The sequence below is a fragment of the Gasterosteus aculeatus genome, chromosome Y (assembly GCF_964276395.1).
Source record: "Gasterosteus aculeatus chromosome Y, fGasAcu3.hap1.1, whole genome shotgun sequence".
NCBI classification, from domain to species: Eukaryota; Metazoa; Chordata; class Actinopteri; order Perciformes; family Gasterosteidae; genus Gasterosteus; species Gasterosteus aculeatus.
The window spans coordinates 14,476,875-14,491,410 of record NC_135709.1 but is presented as its reverse complement, the minus strand read 5'-3'; the positions used below and the strand labels follow the sequence as shown (position 1 = coordinate 14,491,410).

At 44.9% G+C, this 14,536-nt stretch overlaps 1 protein-coding gene across 3 annotated transcripts; it reads left to right on the top strand.

Annotated features, from left to right (window-relative positions):
- The first annotated feature begins 1,092 nt into the window (after positions 1–1,092).
- LOC120812667 (tyrosine-protein phosphatase non-receptor type 5-like) lies at positions 1,093–14,277 on the top strand. Of its 3 annotated transcripts, XM_078097814.1 has the most exons (15): positions 1,094–1,554; positions 4,859–4,965; positions 5,231–5,282; positions 6,168–6,441; positions 6,789–6,911; positions 7,028–7,123; positions 7,456–7,712; positions 7,821–8,013; positions 8,468–8,552; positions 8,815–8,894; positions 9,041–9,178; positions 9,275–9,385; positions 10,251–10,411; positions 11,320–11,433; positions 11,922–14,277. In XM_078097814.1, exons 4-15 carry the CDS (start codon positions 6,175–6,177, stop codon positions 12,013–12,015), a joined length of 1,719 nt encoding a protein of 572 aa, XP_077953940.1. In that variant the 5' UTR covers positions 1,094–1,554; positions 4,859–4,965; positions 5,231–5,282; positions 6,168–6,174; the 3' UTR covers positions 12,016–14,277. The 3 variants fall into 3 exon arrangements, with proteins under 3 accessions (XP_040024746.2, XP_077953940.1, XP_040024747.2); XM_040168812.2 differs by lacking the exon at positions 5,231–5,282 and having other exon boundaries at positions 1,093–1,359; XM_040168813.2 differs by lacking the exon at positions 5,231–5,282.
- The last annotated feature ends 259 nt before the right edge of the window (positions 14,278–14,536 follow it).

Genomic DNA, 14,536 nt, shown 5'->3' with positions numbered 1-14,536 from the left:
TTTAATTAGTTACATTAGTTGTCAGCAAATATGAATGTTTATTTAATTAAAATATGTTTTGTACACTCATGTACAACAGAATCCCCATATAAGTGCATTGTCCACCGTACATAACAAGGGCTTTATGGTAATGGTAACAGATTAAACTAATAAATAATATGACAAGATAACAGATAAGACGACTGTTTTCTGCTGTGGTGAGAAAGAGGAGTTTCTAACTTGTAAGCAGAGGAGGTGAGAGAGTGTGTGTGTGTGGGGGGGGGGGGGGGGGGTGTGTTCTGCTCAGTGATGTGTTATGAATCGTCTCCAATGCCTCTACACACTCACGTGTTTTATGCGAGGACGCGGACTGAAGGACTTACCTTAACAGATGAGCGACGTTCTACATCCTTTTATTGTGGGCGAATCCAGTGTCAAGACCAAAAACACCAATTCGGCTTTGACTCTCAACCCAAAACGTATTTCTTCCAACTGAAAAACCCTAAAAAAACATCTACTAAATATATAGTTTTATTTTTTAATACAGTTAAATGATTTCCTACCATACTATAAGGCATTGTGGTCTATGAGGACTATGATATTGGTGACACAACACTACTTGTTAGTAGGATACAGCTGTTGTTGGATTCTGTGGTTTTATAGGATTTGTTGACCATAATTAAATGCTGAATAACACCTCCCCCCCCCCCCCCCCAAAAAAAATGTAATTGTTTAACATGTGGGAGGAATCCTTTGGAGGCGAGACCCGGTAATGTGGCTGTGTGAACATATTTATCTGCCTACAATCTGATTAATACACACACACACACACACACACACACACACACACACACACACGCACACACACACAACAGTCTCCCTCTTTCCCTCCAGCTCCCGTGCTCGCTCTCCCTCATTCTGGCTCTGTTGCCAAGGCTACCGCACAGCCTCTTGCTGCATATACCTAGACGAAGCCGCCGCCTGGGTCTCTCTCTCTCTCTCTCTCTCTCTCTCCCTCTCTCTCTCTCTCTCTCTCTCTCTCTCTCTCTCTCTCTCTCTCTCTCTCTCTCTCTCTCCTCCAGGACACAAACAAAAGAAAAACCTTTCAGTCGCTTCATTCCTCACGCAAACACTCACTCTCAGATTCTGCTTTTTTCCCCAAACGCACGTCCTCTGCCCCTCAGCGTCGGCCTGTGTCCTTCTCACACGCAGACACGCTCCTCTCTTCTCCCACAGAGAGAGAGAGAGAGAGGGGGGTGGGGGGGGGGGGAGAGGGGGGAGCAGTGAAGGGATTGCCGTGGTCCTCGGCGTTTGTGCTCCTGGTCTTTGGCTCAGAGGGAGCAGAGCGGCAGATGGTGATTTGAAGACGGGCTCGGCCAGGTAAGAGGACTTATCCCAACCCAGACTTAACGGTTCGGGGTGAGTGACGGCTGCAGCCCTCCTCTACTCCCTCTGTCTCTGCCTCCCCCCCCCCCGTCTGTGGCTGTGCGACACGAGGTGAATGCCAATTTCTCAGCGAAGCCCCCGCTGTTCATGTGGCTGCTGCGTTTTTTTTTCTGGCTGCGAAAAAGGAAGGTAAGGACGCAGGGATGCTCTGTGTGCTCCGGCCTCGTTTTCTGATTGTTAGAACTCATCACTCGCCAACAGGTTGCTTCTTCCCTCGTATATAATTATTATTCTTCAGCGCTGGATGCCCTCTGCGTTGTGTATCGTGTCTCTGTGACAATGACGGAGTCACCGGAGCGAGATGCAACAGTCCACCTCCCTGGGTGATTCACTACTGGTCCGCCCCGCTCTGCACCGTGTGGTCGCTCCAGCTCTCCGTAGCCATCTACGTGATGTGAATGGAGTTTTTGCCTCAGCATGAATGACTGCAATTCCTGCGCTGGTGTTTCGATGCAGTGCAATCACGTAACGGCAATTATTTATCACCAGGAATCCAGATGTATGTTCTGCAGACTGTGTATCATCCCCCCACCCCCAAGGTAGCACATTTCAATCATTCATACTGTATTGCTTTGACTGAATTGTGAGTTTTCTCCAAGTGTTAATACAGTTTCTCATTGAAATGCCCCCCCGGGGGGCTGCGGTGGGAGATTGTAGGAGTGTGTGTAAACAATAGAGCTGATGGATCATCTGTCTCTGTGGTGGACACGAGGAAGCTGCGGGCTCCAAAGGCCACAGCGAGCTGAGTGCATTGATGCCAGGATTCTCCCCGTGTGAGCATGTATGACGGAGAACGGGTTGACGAGGCAGGTCTCGGCCCTCGTTGACTTTATCTTAAGTTACCATCCCGTCATCGCTTTTCAGTAAGAGCTTCCTCTTACCTCGTCCCCGCTGCCACACTCAGCACTTTGGCAACGCGCTCGATGCTTCAACCTCAACGCGCTTTTGAGCAACCCGGGAACAGGAAATGCTGCTGTAGATTTGCTGTGTCGCTGGGGACCTAAAGCGAAACACATCCAGCACATTTTTAAAGGTTGCCAGATTTAGGCACAGATTTCCAGATGGATGTTTACTCAGGAATGTAAATTAAAACAAGAGACAGCTGTCATCAAATGGAAACTGCAGGAACAGAGCCTCACACAGTTGTCAGCAAACAGCACTTTCTGGTCCAGTGGTTCTGATTCTGGGGAGTTTATGTATCATTAAACTAAAGATCTCCCCAACAAACGACAGGGTCTAAACGGCGAGTATGTGTACAATATTTGTGTACAAATGAGCCTTGGTTTGTTAGAGCAGTGTTTTTCAACCTTTTTTGCGTCAAGGCACACTTAAGACACAGAAAAAATCTCACGGCACACCAACAACCGGAAACGATATGAAAATCAATCCCAAACATAGTTTCAGCATGAGCATAATATACTCTAAGAAATCAGGGAAATGCGTGTTCTATTTGTTGTGTTTTATTAAACTTAACATCATCCATTTTTCTAGGCTTGAGTCGAAAGCGACGCAGCCTCCCGCAGCGCACCAGGCTGCGATTGGTCCGCTAACTACGTCCTTTACGGAGTCTCACATTTCCGCTTTCATAGCCCGATACCGCCATTATTAACACGAAGAATGTTTACGAGAGAACGGAGCAGATTGAAGAACTTTTGTCGGAAGAAATGCGTAAATATGACCGCTTATACAAGCCGTCATTGGCGGGTTGTGGAAGCGGGTTGGATTCACGGAGGGAGATCGCCGCAGACGCCGGTTTGCCGGTCGAGAGGAACAAAGTTGTGGAGGAAAATACGGGACAAATGTGTCCTTGATGAAAAGCAGCAGTGGCGATGCACGGGGCAATAACGTCTGTGATAAATAAATAAACAAATAAATAGACGTGACTCTCTAGGTCGTCTTCAACAAAACACGTCACCATGCTTGTTGTTCTGGAGGTGAATTGCTCTGCAACACACGCAGAACCATGAAGTGAAACGAGTGCGACGACGCAACGACGCAGAAACATGCGCCGACCTTGAATCTCACTTTTTTGAACACTGGTCGAAAAACACTGTGTTAGAGAAAATGAGTTCTTGAAGGGTTAAATTCAGAGCCTCATTAAAGACACCAAGCTAAAATCCTCAGTATTATTTCCTGAATTTCACATTTTATTTTGTGATTTTATTATTTTTTTGCATATGAATTCTGCAAACTCGGTACATAAGAATTGATTTCTTACTTACAGATCTAGAGTTCCTGTCAGGGGGAAGAGACAACACACATGTTGGGATACAAGATTAAATGGTAGACCGTTCATCTCCGGTGTCTTTTCAAAAGATCTTAATCATGTGTTTGTAAAATCCAAGCTACAGTCCTGGGGAAATGTACCCAATATTTCACCACTAGCACTTAACAGCCACAGCGAACAGAAAAAGCTCAAATATTTACCTCAAAGAATCAAAACAAAGAGATTTTTTTTTTTGACAAACTTGAATATTGTTACTGCTCTCCGGAACTTCCTCAGCTGTTCTACAACCCAATCTGTGTGTGTGTGTGTGTGTGTGTGTGTGTGTGTGTGTGTGTGTGTGTGTGTGTGTGTGTGTGTGTGTGTGTGTGTGTGTGTGTGTGTGTGTGTGTGTGTAGGGTCGGGAGACCCCTCACGCTGACCGGCGCATTGTCAGCCTCCTCGGAGCTGAAAGTCTCCACACCCTATAAACCAGAAACACGCGCTTGTGCGCACACACCTGCTGAGTTTTAGACGCTTTAGGAACCGCCAGATGCTTCAATGCGTTCACAGGAAGTTCCTTCTCTCCAGTTGCTGCTAACAGGGCATAAGATGCCGTGGATACCTGCGTCATTGAGATGGTCAATCCGTGACTAGAGTTTATTATTATCATCATTATTACATATAATTATCCAATTTATTATTTGCACGCCATCACACTATTGGCTCATCATCAATCGTGGTTTTGTTGCCTGAGGTCCACATCTTCGCTGCCGCCATCCCTCGTGTATGTGTGTGTGTGTGTGTGTGTGTTAGTCCATTGTATGTATGCACGTTGCCATGACTACAGGGCGGGCTAACTGGCGTCATCACTTCAAAACCACCTCCGCAGCAAGCAATGAGAGCTAGAAAGGGACAGAAAGCAGCTCCCCGCTGGTCCACACCTGCACTGTCTCTCTCTAACACACACACACACACACACACACAGCGAAACGCATCTCCTGCTACTGGTGTGGTTTCATATTCCGCTGAGCTCACCTCATTCGTTCAACAGGGTCCAGCGGCAAAGAAGGGGAGGGGGGGAGGTGAGGGGGAGGAGAGGAGGCTTGACTTCATGCATACTGAATTGAATGAAGCAATCTAAATGTGTTTCTGAGGGAGTCTGCTTAGCCTGGCTCAAGTTATGAAGAAATTAGATGTAGTGGTTGGCTTCTGTCTTCCGTCCTTCAGATTTCACTCCGCCACACAATGGCTGACAACGGCTGGTTGCCACGGGATACAGGATTTATCTTGATCATGTGATTTGACTCCCACCAGTTTCCTGCCATCCATCATAGGTGAGTCATGTGACTTTGTTTTTTTCCCATCCCAGTAGACCAACTGGAAAGTCATTTGCATAGTTAGTTCTTAGTCATTGATTTAAAAAAAGAAACTTCAAAACTCACAGGTCAACATTTTTGCCACGAACAACAGATTCAGACAAAAGTGATTTGAGTGATAACTAACACTTCCACTCTCACAGGCCCCCACATTCACACATCCGCACACACCCCGTGGCAATAATCAGCCAAATGTACAAAACACCCTTATTAATTGTTGAAGGACAAAAGTGCAGGACGGAAAAGGACTTTGAAGACACTGCTGACTGATACAGGTATGTGTGCACGTGTGTGTGTGTGTGTGTGTGTGTGTGTGTGTGTGTGTGTGTGTGTGTGTGTGGGTGTGTGTGTGTGTGTGTGTGTGTGTGTGTGTGTGTGTGTGTGTGGGTGTGTGTGTGTGTGTGTGTGTGTGTGTGTGTGTGTGTGCGAGTTGAATGCTCGGGACAAATGAGAGGGATGAGAGCTACTCTGTTGCCAAGGCGACGGACAGGGCCGTAAACACGCTACCCCTGACTCATCTCTCACAATAGAGCATCTCTCTCACAAACACACACACACACACACACACACACACACTTATTCATCCAATAGAGTCCAATCCGAGGAAGACAAGAGGATCCGGAGATGAGAGCCACTCCAAGCCGCTTAGCTATGCATCTGAATAGGCCTGTGGAATTATTAAGACCCTCTGTCACGTACACGGCCATTTAAAAAACAAAACCTGTCAACACAACGTGACAAACACAGGCAACATGTAATTGAAATAGAAATCAACACGTAGTTTGGTTGCATTTATTTCTGCGTGACAATTTAAAGTGGGATATTTCTTAATTTTGTACACAAGAGGACAAATAAACAAAACGGCACTGCACCCTTTTTATGGGGTTAAAGGTGCTTGTTTCAATTGTTGATGCAGATCAATGATTAATGGGTTTTCCCCACACGGCTCAAAACATGGCAATGGCTACGCTAACAGTGCTAACAGCCCAAATGGTGCAAACAAAGGCAACAGTGCAGACAGAGCCAACTCCCTGGGGGAGAACCGGACACTTTGGCAATGGCTGATTATTGAAATAGCATCGTTAAAGAAACAACTAAATCACACACTATATATTTATTTTATTTTAACAGTGTGTTCATGAATATTTTTCATTTAACAGGGGTATCATGACCCGCCGGTTGAACAGCTCCACCCGCTCCCACACTGAGGACTCCATCTTTCTGAGGCCTGACGAGGACCCCGTCTGGCTAGATGAGCCCACTAAGACTGATAAAATAGGCGACGGAGAGCCTGAAAAAGATGACCAAAAGAGCCTAGATGGACCCGCGGGGGGCCAAAGCCCTCCGGCAGATGATGTGTTCATGCAAAAGGTGTATTCCATCGTGCTCGAAATCAACTGCTGGTTCGCACTATTCGTCGTCTCCCAAGTCACGGTATGTGACGTGAATAACACTGTATGATTACAATTAAATGTGATAGCCCTCCTGCACACACGTTGGTTTGCAACTCGGCATGTAATCTCGACCACTAACATCCACAAATCTAAGCCAAACTGAAATGTCAGGCCTAGAATGGGATGCAAAATGAATAATAAGTGCTGTAAAAGCAGCTATGATTATGACACTAGTTCAGCATGGGGTCAATTTCACATAATTATGCCTGCGTCTCCTTCTCTTCTCGGTTCTTTTGCATCTGAGAGAATCCCCGGTGTTGACTGATCACCAGTGCATGGATGACAGGTGAGTTCACAGTGACAGTCTGTCTTCCTCTCCCCTCCCAGGGGTACGCTGTGTTTTTTCTGGCTGAAGGAAATGGACCTCTCTCTTCGCTCTTCAAAGCCCTGCAGATCATTGACTTCTACCTCGGCCTCATCTTACAATGCTGCCCAATTTTTGGAACGGAGGTAAGTGAATGGAGCTGTGTTTTTTGGACTGAGGGTTCAAAAATGGGGATTGCTGACTCTAGTGTGGTTGCATCTAACTGCCTCTCCCCTTGTCTTTTCCTCTTTGCACCGATCAGACCACGATGTTGATGAGGGAGGTCGTGAACAACAAAGAGCACAAATGGATTCTCAATGGAACTGCAGTCATTGGTTTTGGCATCTGCGCTACCATGGTAAGAAAACTGGGGATTGTTTTTTATAAATGCACAGTATTTTCTACATTATTTAATTTCTTGTTTCTTGTTCTTTTGAGTTTGCATTCTTATGGTTGAAATGCACTTATCGTAAGTCGCTTTGGATAAAAGCGTCAGCTAAATGACATGTAATGTAAATGTGACAAATATGGTGGATGTTCAATTATTGTCACTCAAAGAACACTGACGACTTTGTAGAAAAAAATACATTTGCTGGATTATTTACTTCTTTATTTTGCAGGTTTCTTGCTCGCTTGATGTGTCTTGGCTCACACACAATCGCTGCTTTCTTCCACTTGTACTCTGTCCAGGTTTACAACGCGATGAGTAAGTGGCGCAGCGGCACTGGCTTGTGGTGGACGGGGGCCGCGAGGCGGGACGCTGGGGATCGGCGTCAGTCCGTTAGCCGACAGCCCTCCTTCACCCTGTCAGAGTGGACGGACGCTCAGGAGGACCTGCTGGACATCGACCCCGTGCCCCAGACGCCGGTGTTTGAAATAGGCAATGACATCAAGACGGAGGCAGACGCCGCCACGCTCACTGTCACACCGGTGGGGCTTCAGGAGAGGTCAGTGGTGGGCTGCGAAACAAGGCGAGCTATTGTGGCAAGTTATTTTTGGATACGGGGGATAGAGGCAGCTAAATGCATTGGTATGACTCAACATGTATCACACAGGAGGGGCTCCAACGTTTCCCTGACATTGGACATGTGCACACCGGGCTGCACTGAGCCCTACGGCTACGGAGGCCAGCTCTCCCCGAGAGACCAGACGGCCAAGGAGTACCTCCGACAGGGAACCAACAGCCTGACCCCCGCCATGCTACACACACGGGCCGTGGACGACCAAAGCCTGCAGGCTGAGTTCTATGTGAGCACAGCGACGGCAGCTCACCCGCCTACACACTTTAGATCAACAGACTGAGACTCACCGGAAAAGATGTACGCTGACACAAACACATAGACAGAGCCCACCGATGCACACACACACACACACAGAGCGCTGCACACACCCGTAAGCTTTTCCACTGCGTGTCAGTGGGCGACGGAAGGATAGATAGAGACATATTTGCATACAAAAAACCCGCAGAGGATTCTAGCGTCTGCGAGGCAAAGAAGGATGCATGTTCTCAAGGCCACACAAGGATGCGAGTAGAATCACATCTCCCACACAAGAGAGAGCGGCCGTTTACTCTGAAGGTCGGTGAAGGACGTCGTCACGTTTGACGTACGATGTCCTTACGGTTCTTACGGCGGGGTTAGGACACTTCGTTTTCTACAAGGACTGGTTGTTATTGCAGCCATTGCTCTGTGTCCATTGGCAGGAAACTCCCATGAACTTTGTGGACCCTAAGGAGTACAACTACTCGGGGCTGGTGAGAAAGAACCGCTACAAGACCATCTTACCCAGTGAGTACGGCTGCAACGCAGTCGATAAAAGACATCATGCGGTTGTAAATATTGTGAAAACGGCTTTTTGTAAGCCGCTTCTTGAATAATTTCACATGCTCATCAACTATTTACCTCAGGAGCTTTTGCAAAAGGTCTATGTGTATGAGTATTGATATTCACTGAGACGCATCATCACAGCATCTTCTTCTGCTGTTATCTTTTTGAATCACAAAACACATCTCTCTTTCTTTCATGGTGACCTCACTCTATCATCCTGCAGATATACACAGCCGAGTGATCTTGAAGTCACTGGATGAAGACGATTTCCTCACTACTTACATCAATGCTAATTATCTTAAAGTAAGTGAAAATATGTGTGTTTGTAAGCTCTTGGCCCAGCACAACTTTATTCATGCTCCGTGGATAAGACCTCACATTCTCCATGTGTCCTGCTAAAGTGATTGTACGATACAACTGGCCATATGTGTGCGTGTGTCGCTCTGCAGGGCTATGGGGATGAGCAGTGTGCCTACATTGCCACCCAGGGTCCCACCGTGAACACAGTGGGGGACTTCTGGAGGATGGTGTGGCAGGAGAGAAGCCCAATCGTAGTGATGATCACCAACCTGGAAGAGAAAAACGAGGTGCGGCATGAATGAGTGATGCACTGATGGACAAACGGACAGATATAAGGTGATGATCACATGCGTATAAAATATCCACTTGTTTGTGCCTTGCAGAAATGTGCAGAGTACTGGCCTGAGGATACTATGACCCATGAGGGCATCGAGATCACTGTCAACAGCGTAACCCAGGAGGACGACTACAGTCTGAGGGTGTTCACTTTGAAGGTAACACACAAAAAGTCTGTTTAGCATAACTCGCAATGCAGGCAAATACTGGGCACAACAAGCCCAGTATTATCGAGTGATCCAGTGAGCGGTGGGATAATTTTTCATAGACTTCTATTCACTCTTGACTTGTTTTGGCAAACAGAGCATTTGCTTCCTGTTGCCTATTAAAAAGCACACAGGTTTAAGACACTTCTGCATTGAGTTTCTTTTCAGACCCTTAGTTTGTCGCTTGATTAAGCATCCTTTGGACAAATTACAAATTAAACCTGTGGGAACAAACTACACAGACAATTCACAATTTATAGCTCGAGGTTCTTGAAGAAAGGTCAGAGAACAACCAAAGTTCTTATGATTTATCATAGATTGTGAATGTTTCTACACAATTGCATTGCAATTCATAAAACAATTTGCAGTGTGCACAAAAGTGGTGGATCTATAAACCTACATTGCCACTGAAAACACAACAGCAATTTACATGGAATTTGGAGTCCGTGTGGTATTGCATCAAGCCACACTTGATAATTCTATAAATACAGCCTGCATCTGATTACTAAGCACCAGGGGATTTGTATATAACTGTGCAAAGTTAAAAGCTTGTTAATGTTTTTTATCTCATGAATTTATGTTTCTTGTCAGACACTCTGGAAATAGAGACAAATCATGCATTCCACTACGGGAAATAGAGGAATGGACTATAACGCCCTCATTTTCAAAAAAAAAAAATGTTTCTTGCTCTGTTTTCATTGTTGTCTCCAAGGTAACAATTTGGGTACACATGCAGAGCAACAGGCTGATCGGCAATTATTCTCAGTGAGTCTGTCTCGTGTGGCTGTGTTCATGTCTGTGTGTGTTTGTGTGGCAGTCTGGGGGAGAGGAGCGCAGCCTGCAGCAGTACTGGTACACCTCGTGGCCCGACCAGAAGACTCCGGACAAGGCTCCGCCTCTTCTGGAACTGGTGCAGGAAGTGGAAAGGGCTAGAGAGGAAGCCCCGCCCTCTAGTGGCCCCATAATCGTCCACTGCAGGTACATTTGTAGATCGTTTAGTGTGTTTTAACTACAAAATTGGAAGGTTTTTGAGCAGGAACGGCTGTTCACGGCATTTCAAATGGATTCAAGTCCTGACTTTGACTAAACCGAAAAACATAATTTGGCTTCTTCTGAGCCATTCAGATTAATTGATGGTTGCATGAATGATGGCCAGTGGTGCAGGTCCTGATGCTGCAGAGCATCCCACTAGCACCACCGTGTGTGACTGATGGTGAAGTGTTATTTTTTTTAAATGCTATTAGTTTTACCGATGTAACGGAACGCACGCCTTCCAAAAAGATCAACTTTTGTCTCGTCAGTTCACAGATTATTTTTCCCAAAAGGCTTGGGGGATCATCAGGATATTTTGGGGAGATGTCAGACAAGCTTTTGAGTTCTTTTTTGTCAGAAGTGGCTTTTTCTTAAAAATCTCCCATGGATGCTGTGTTTGCCCCGTCTCTTTCGTATTGATGAGCCGTGGACTCTGACTTTAACTGAGGCCAGTGAGGCCTGCAGTTCTTCACCTGTTGTTCTGGGGTCTTTTATGACCTCCTGCATGAGTTGTTGATGCACTCTTGGAGTAATTGTGGTAGGCCGGCCCCTCCTGCAAGGTTCATTTGTCAGGGAGAAGTAGTTTTATTAACAAATTAAATCAGTTTAAAAACAGAATTTTGTATTTACTCTGCTTATCTTCGTCTTATCTCACAATTTGTCTGATTATCTGAAACATTTAAGGGGGCAAATACTTTTTCACAGCAGTGTAGGAGAATGACGAGTTGAGATTTTCCAAAAGGCTTATGTTGACTTGATACGATATTAATGAAATGAATGGTGTGCTAAACAATACACCGATGCATCTATTTCCTCCTGCTTCCCTTTTTGCCCGTCTAACATTCTGTCTGCAGTGCTGGAATCGGTCGAACCGGCTGCTTCATCGCCACCTCCATCCTGTGCAAGCAGCTGAGGACTGAGGGTGTGGTTGACATCCTGAGAACCACCTGCCAGCTCCGTCTGGACAGGTGAGATATTCTTAGCCCTTATCCACGATCATGTCTTTCTTTAGCTCTTGGCGTCAAATCTGTTGTGAGAAAAGAATCAACAGTCAACGTATAGCTTCAGTTGATCTGGGCTCAAAACAAGAGCGACAGTAAGTTGTGTGCTCAGTTTTTAACAAAATAACCAGGACAATGTGAAAGTTTTGCTGTTTTGCCCTTGATATTTGATGTTTTGCTGTGGTATTCATGTCTCAAATAGTTTTACTCTGTAAATCTCACTTTCATAATAGACTTTGGAGCTTTTTATAGCAGGAGAAGCAAGTGGAACAAATAACTAAATTACAACCTTATTCCATTTAATTGTGTTTGACCAGTCTGAATGTCACCTATTGTATCGGATGGTCTGGTCAAGAAAACTAAATGAATAGCCCATGAATTTCTGCACAGGATCTCGGGTTAGACCGACTAACCAGCCATTTCGTGTGTTTGTCCCTCGCGTCCGTGTTCCTCAGGGGTGGGATGATCCAGACGTGCGAGCAGTACCAGTTTGTGCATCACGTCCTGAGCCTGTACGAGAAGCAGCTGCCTCACGCTGCGGAGGAGTAGAGTGAGCGCCGCAGCCCCCACTCGGACCGAGACACACTACTGTACACTGTACCTCCTCCGGCGGTACGCGCCTCTCTACCTAGCATCATCTCAATCTCACCCTTTAACAAGTCCAAACCGTGTAGACGTCTCCCAGACAGGCGGGACGCAGAGTAAGTGCATTCTGGGCAGGACGGAGGGAGATGGGATTGGAAAAATCTTTATCAGACACTTCGGTGGTCCGCACAGTCCTGGAGAGCTGTAACAGTTAGGCCCCTAAATAATCCAAGACCAACATTTTACTTGCACTATTTTTAAAAAGAAAAGTGTCTAAATCACCAAAACCTCATCATCGATTTAGCGCCCTGAAATACTGTGTTTACAGTTATCAAAAAGTTACAAAAACTATAAACCCTTGAACTGAGACCATGTCAGTTTGCTCTAAGGAGGAAATTTGAGTTTCTTCTTCCAAAGTTAGTGTCAAGTGGCCCAATCAGCGCCAGCTTAATTCAAATCTACACAAACGATCAAAAAAGCTTGTTAGTAAATTCAAGTTAACTTACATCTCCTCTCATTCACTCCCATTGACTCTCACTTTCAATGTAAAAAAATAAAAAATAAAATCATGATAGAAGCCCTGCTTTAAATTTTGATGATTTCAGGAGACACCTCATCTTCAGGTTGCATGGTGCTAAGTGTTCATTAAAGGCATGTGCAATGTTATGGAACATAGGAATGTATAGCAATTAGGTTATTAATTAAATAATTAGAATTTCTGTGCAGTACACTGTATTACAGTTTTACCATACCTGCCTGTGCAGTCCTCGTGGCCCATGATGTTTACAGTAAACGACTCCTGTATTAAGGCCACATAGATTCAGAGGCGTCACGGAGCCACAGAGGCCAGAAATAGAACCAGACCATCGTAACAAAATCAATACAAAGCTCTGAAGGATCTGACGTGTGCACACCGGCAAGTGTAATGCACAGGAAAGCAAATTGTTTCATGAACAAAACGCGCACGCGTATTGACAAAAAAAACAGCCAATCTTCTTGTAAATGTCAAATTTTTATCATAAAAAGAGTTACGTGCTCCGTGACGCTTCTGCTTTCAACAGTAGCTTAAACACATCCGTGAAGTAAGAAGCCCATGATTGTTGTATAGACAGACCAGACCTAATCTGTATGAAGCACAATAGACCGACCACGCAAGTCTCGGATGTTCAGCTGTAAACATTCTTTTTTTTTCTCGTATCGTGTATTGATTGTGTTTGGTTTATTGGATTGCATGTGCTGTATGGGACTTCATAGGTCCACAATCAAAGCGACGTGATTGGTTGTCCTGCTTATATGGCTTGCTCTCGGCCGATGCTTTTGATACAGTTTGCTTTTGTGACACCAACCAGAGATATTTTTAGAACATTTTGATACAATCCTTTCGAGTAGATGCCTTGTGTATATTTCTGTTTACACCATGATGGAATGTAGCTCATACTGTGGATCAAACCATCGGTTTATATTGCAAGATTTGACAGAACAAAATGTGACAACAACCTAAGTTACCTTAAGGTGAAGAAATTAATTAGATTATGTATAGTCTTCAGTATTATTACTTTATGCCTGTAGGCTTTGCTTTAATATGCTTTACTTTCTGTGTACGTTTTTATTGTTTTTCTTGGAGAATTTTTACCTCAGACTGAGTTTTTACGCAGTCCCCACTCGATTCCATCTGTGACTCAAGGCCACTGTCCGTTGACGACAAGAGGAATAATTGCTAAGTGTAAGGCAGCTAAAACAGTGAAGACAGTTTTCTATGTAACAAAAATCACGTCAACAACATCTGCTATCTTGACTCAATGCATCAAATCAACAATTATGATCATTATCAGAGGATGCAGTTAAATTGTCTGTCTGTACATTGATCTGAGCCCACACAGGGTTCAGATCAATTTACAGACATCAAATAGCAAATTAAACTGCCAAAAGTATCTTTCAAGGGAAAACAGACTGGGATTCATAAGCAAAGCTACAATCTTCTGCTAGACTTTTCGACGTAATCCTCTGATAATCCAGTCCAGTGTACTCGATTGAAAAGCTATTACACTGAGAGCTTATTTTCTTTGCTTATCTACCTGGTCCTCCTCCGGTGATCAAAATGGGGATGACGCAATATGCCATACTATCAGGCATACAACCAACCAGCAATCAGTATTCCTCCTCCTTGCTACAGTACTGCTTTAAATTGTGAGTTTTTGCATCCAAATAAAGGTAGATTTTCATGAATCTGTGTTGCTCTCAGTGACTCTGAATCTATCACAAACACACAAAGCTCCTTTTGCTCCGGTTGAGGTCGTTACTGCACCAACAAATAGAACAAATGACTGCAGTTAAAGTAAAACCTTGAGATTTAGACGTTTAAGACAAAGCTATATTGGCTTTGTGTTCAGCTGGATAGGTAAAAACGCACTGCTGCACTTTAGGGGGGTTAAATATTTCTACCACTTGGTGTCAGTACATACAAAATAATTAAACATCGGGCCCA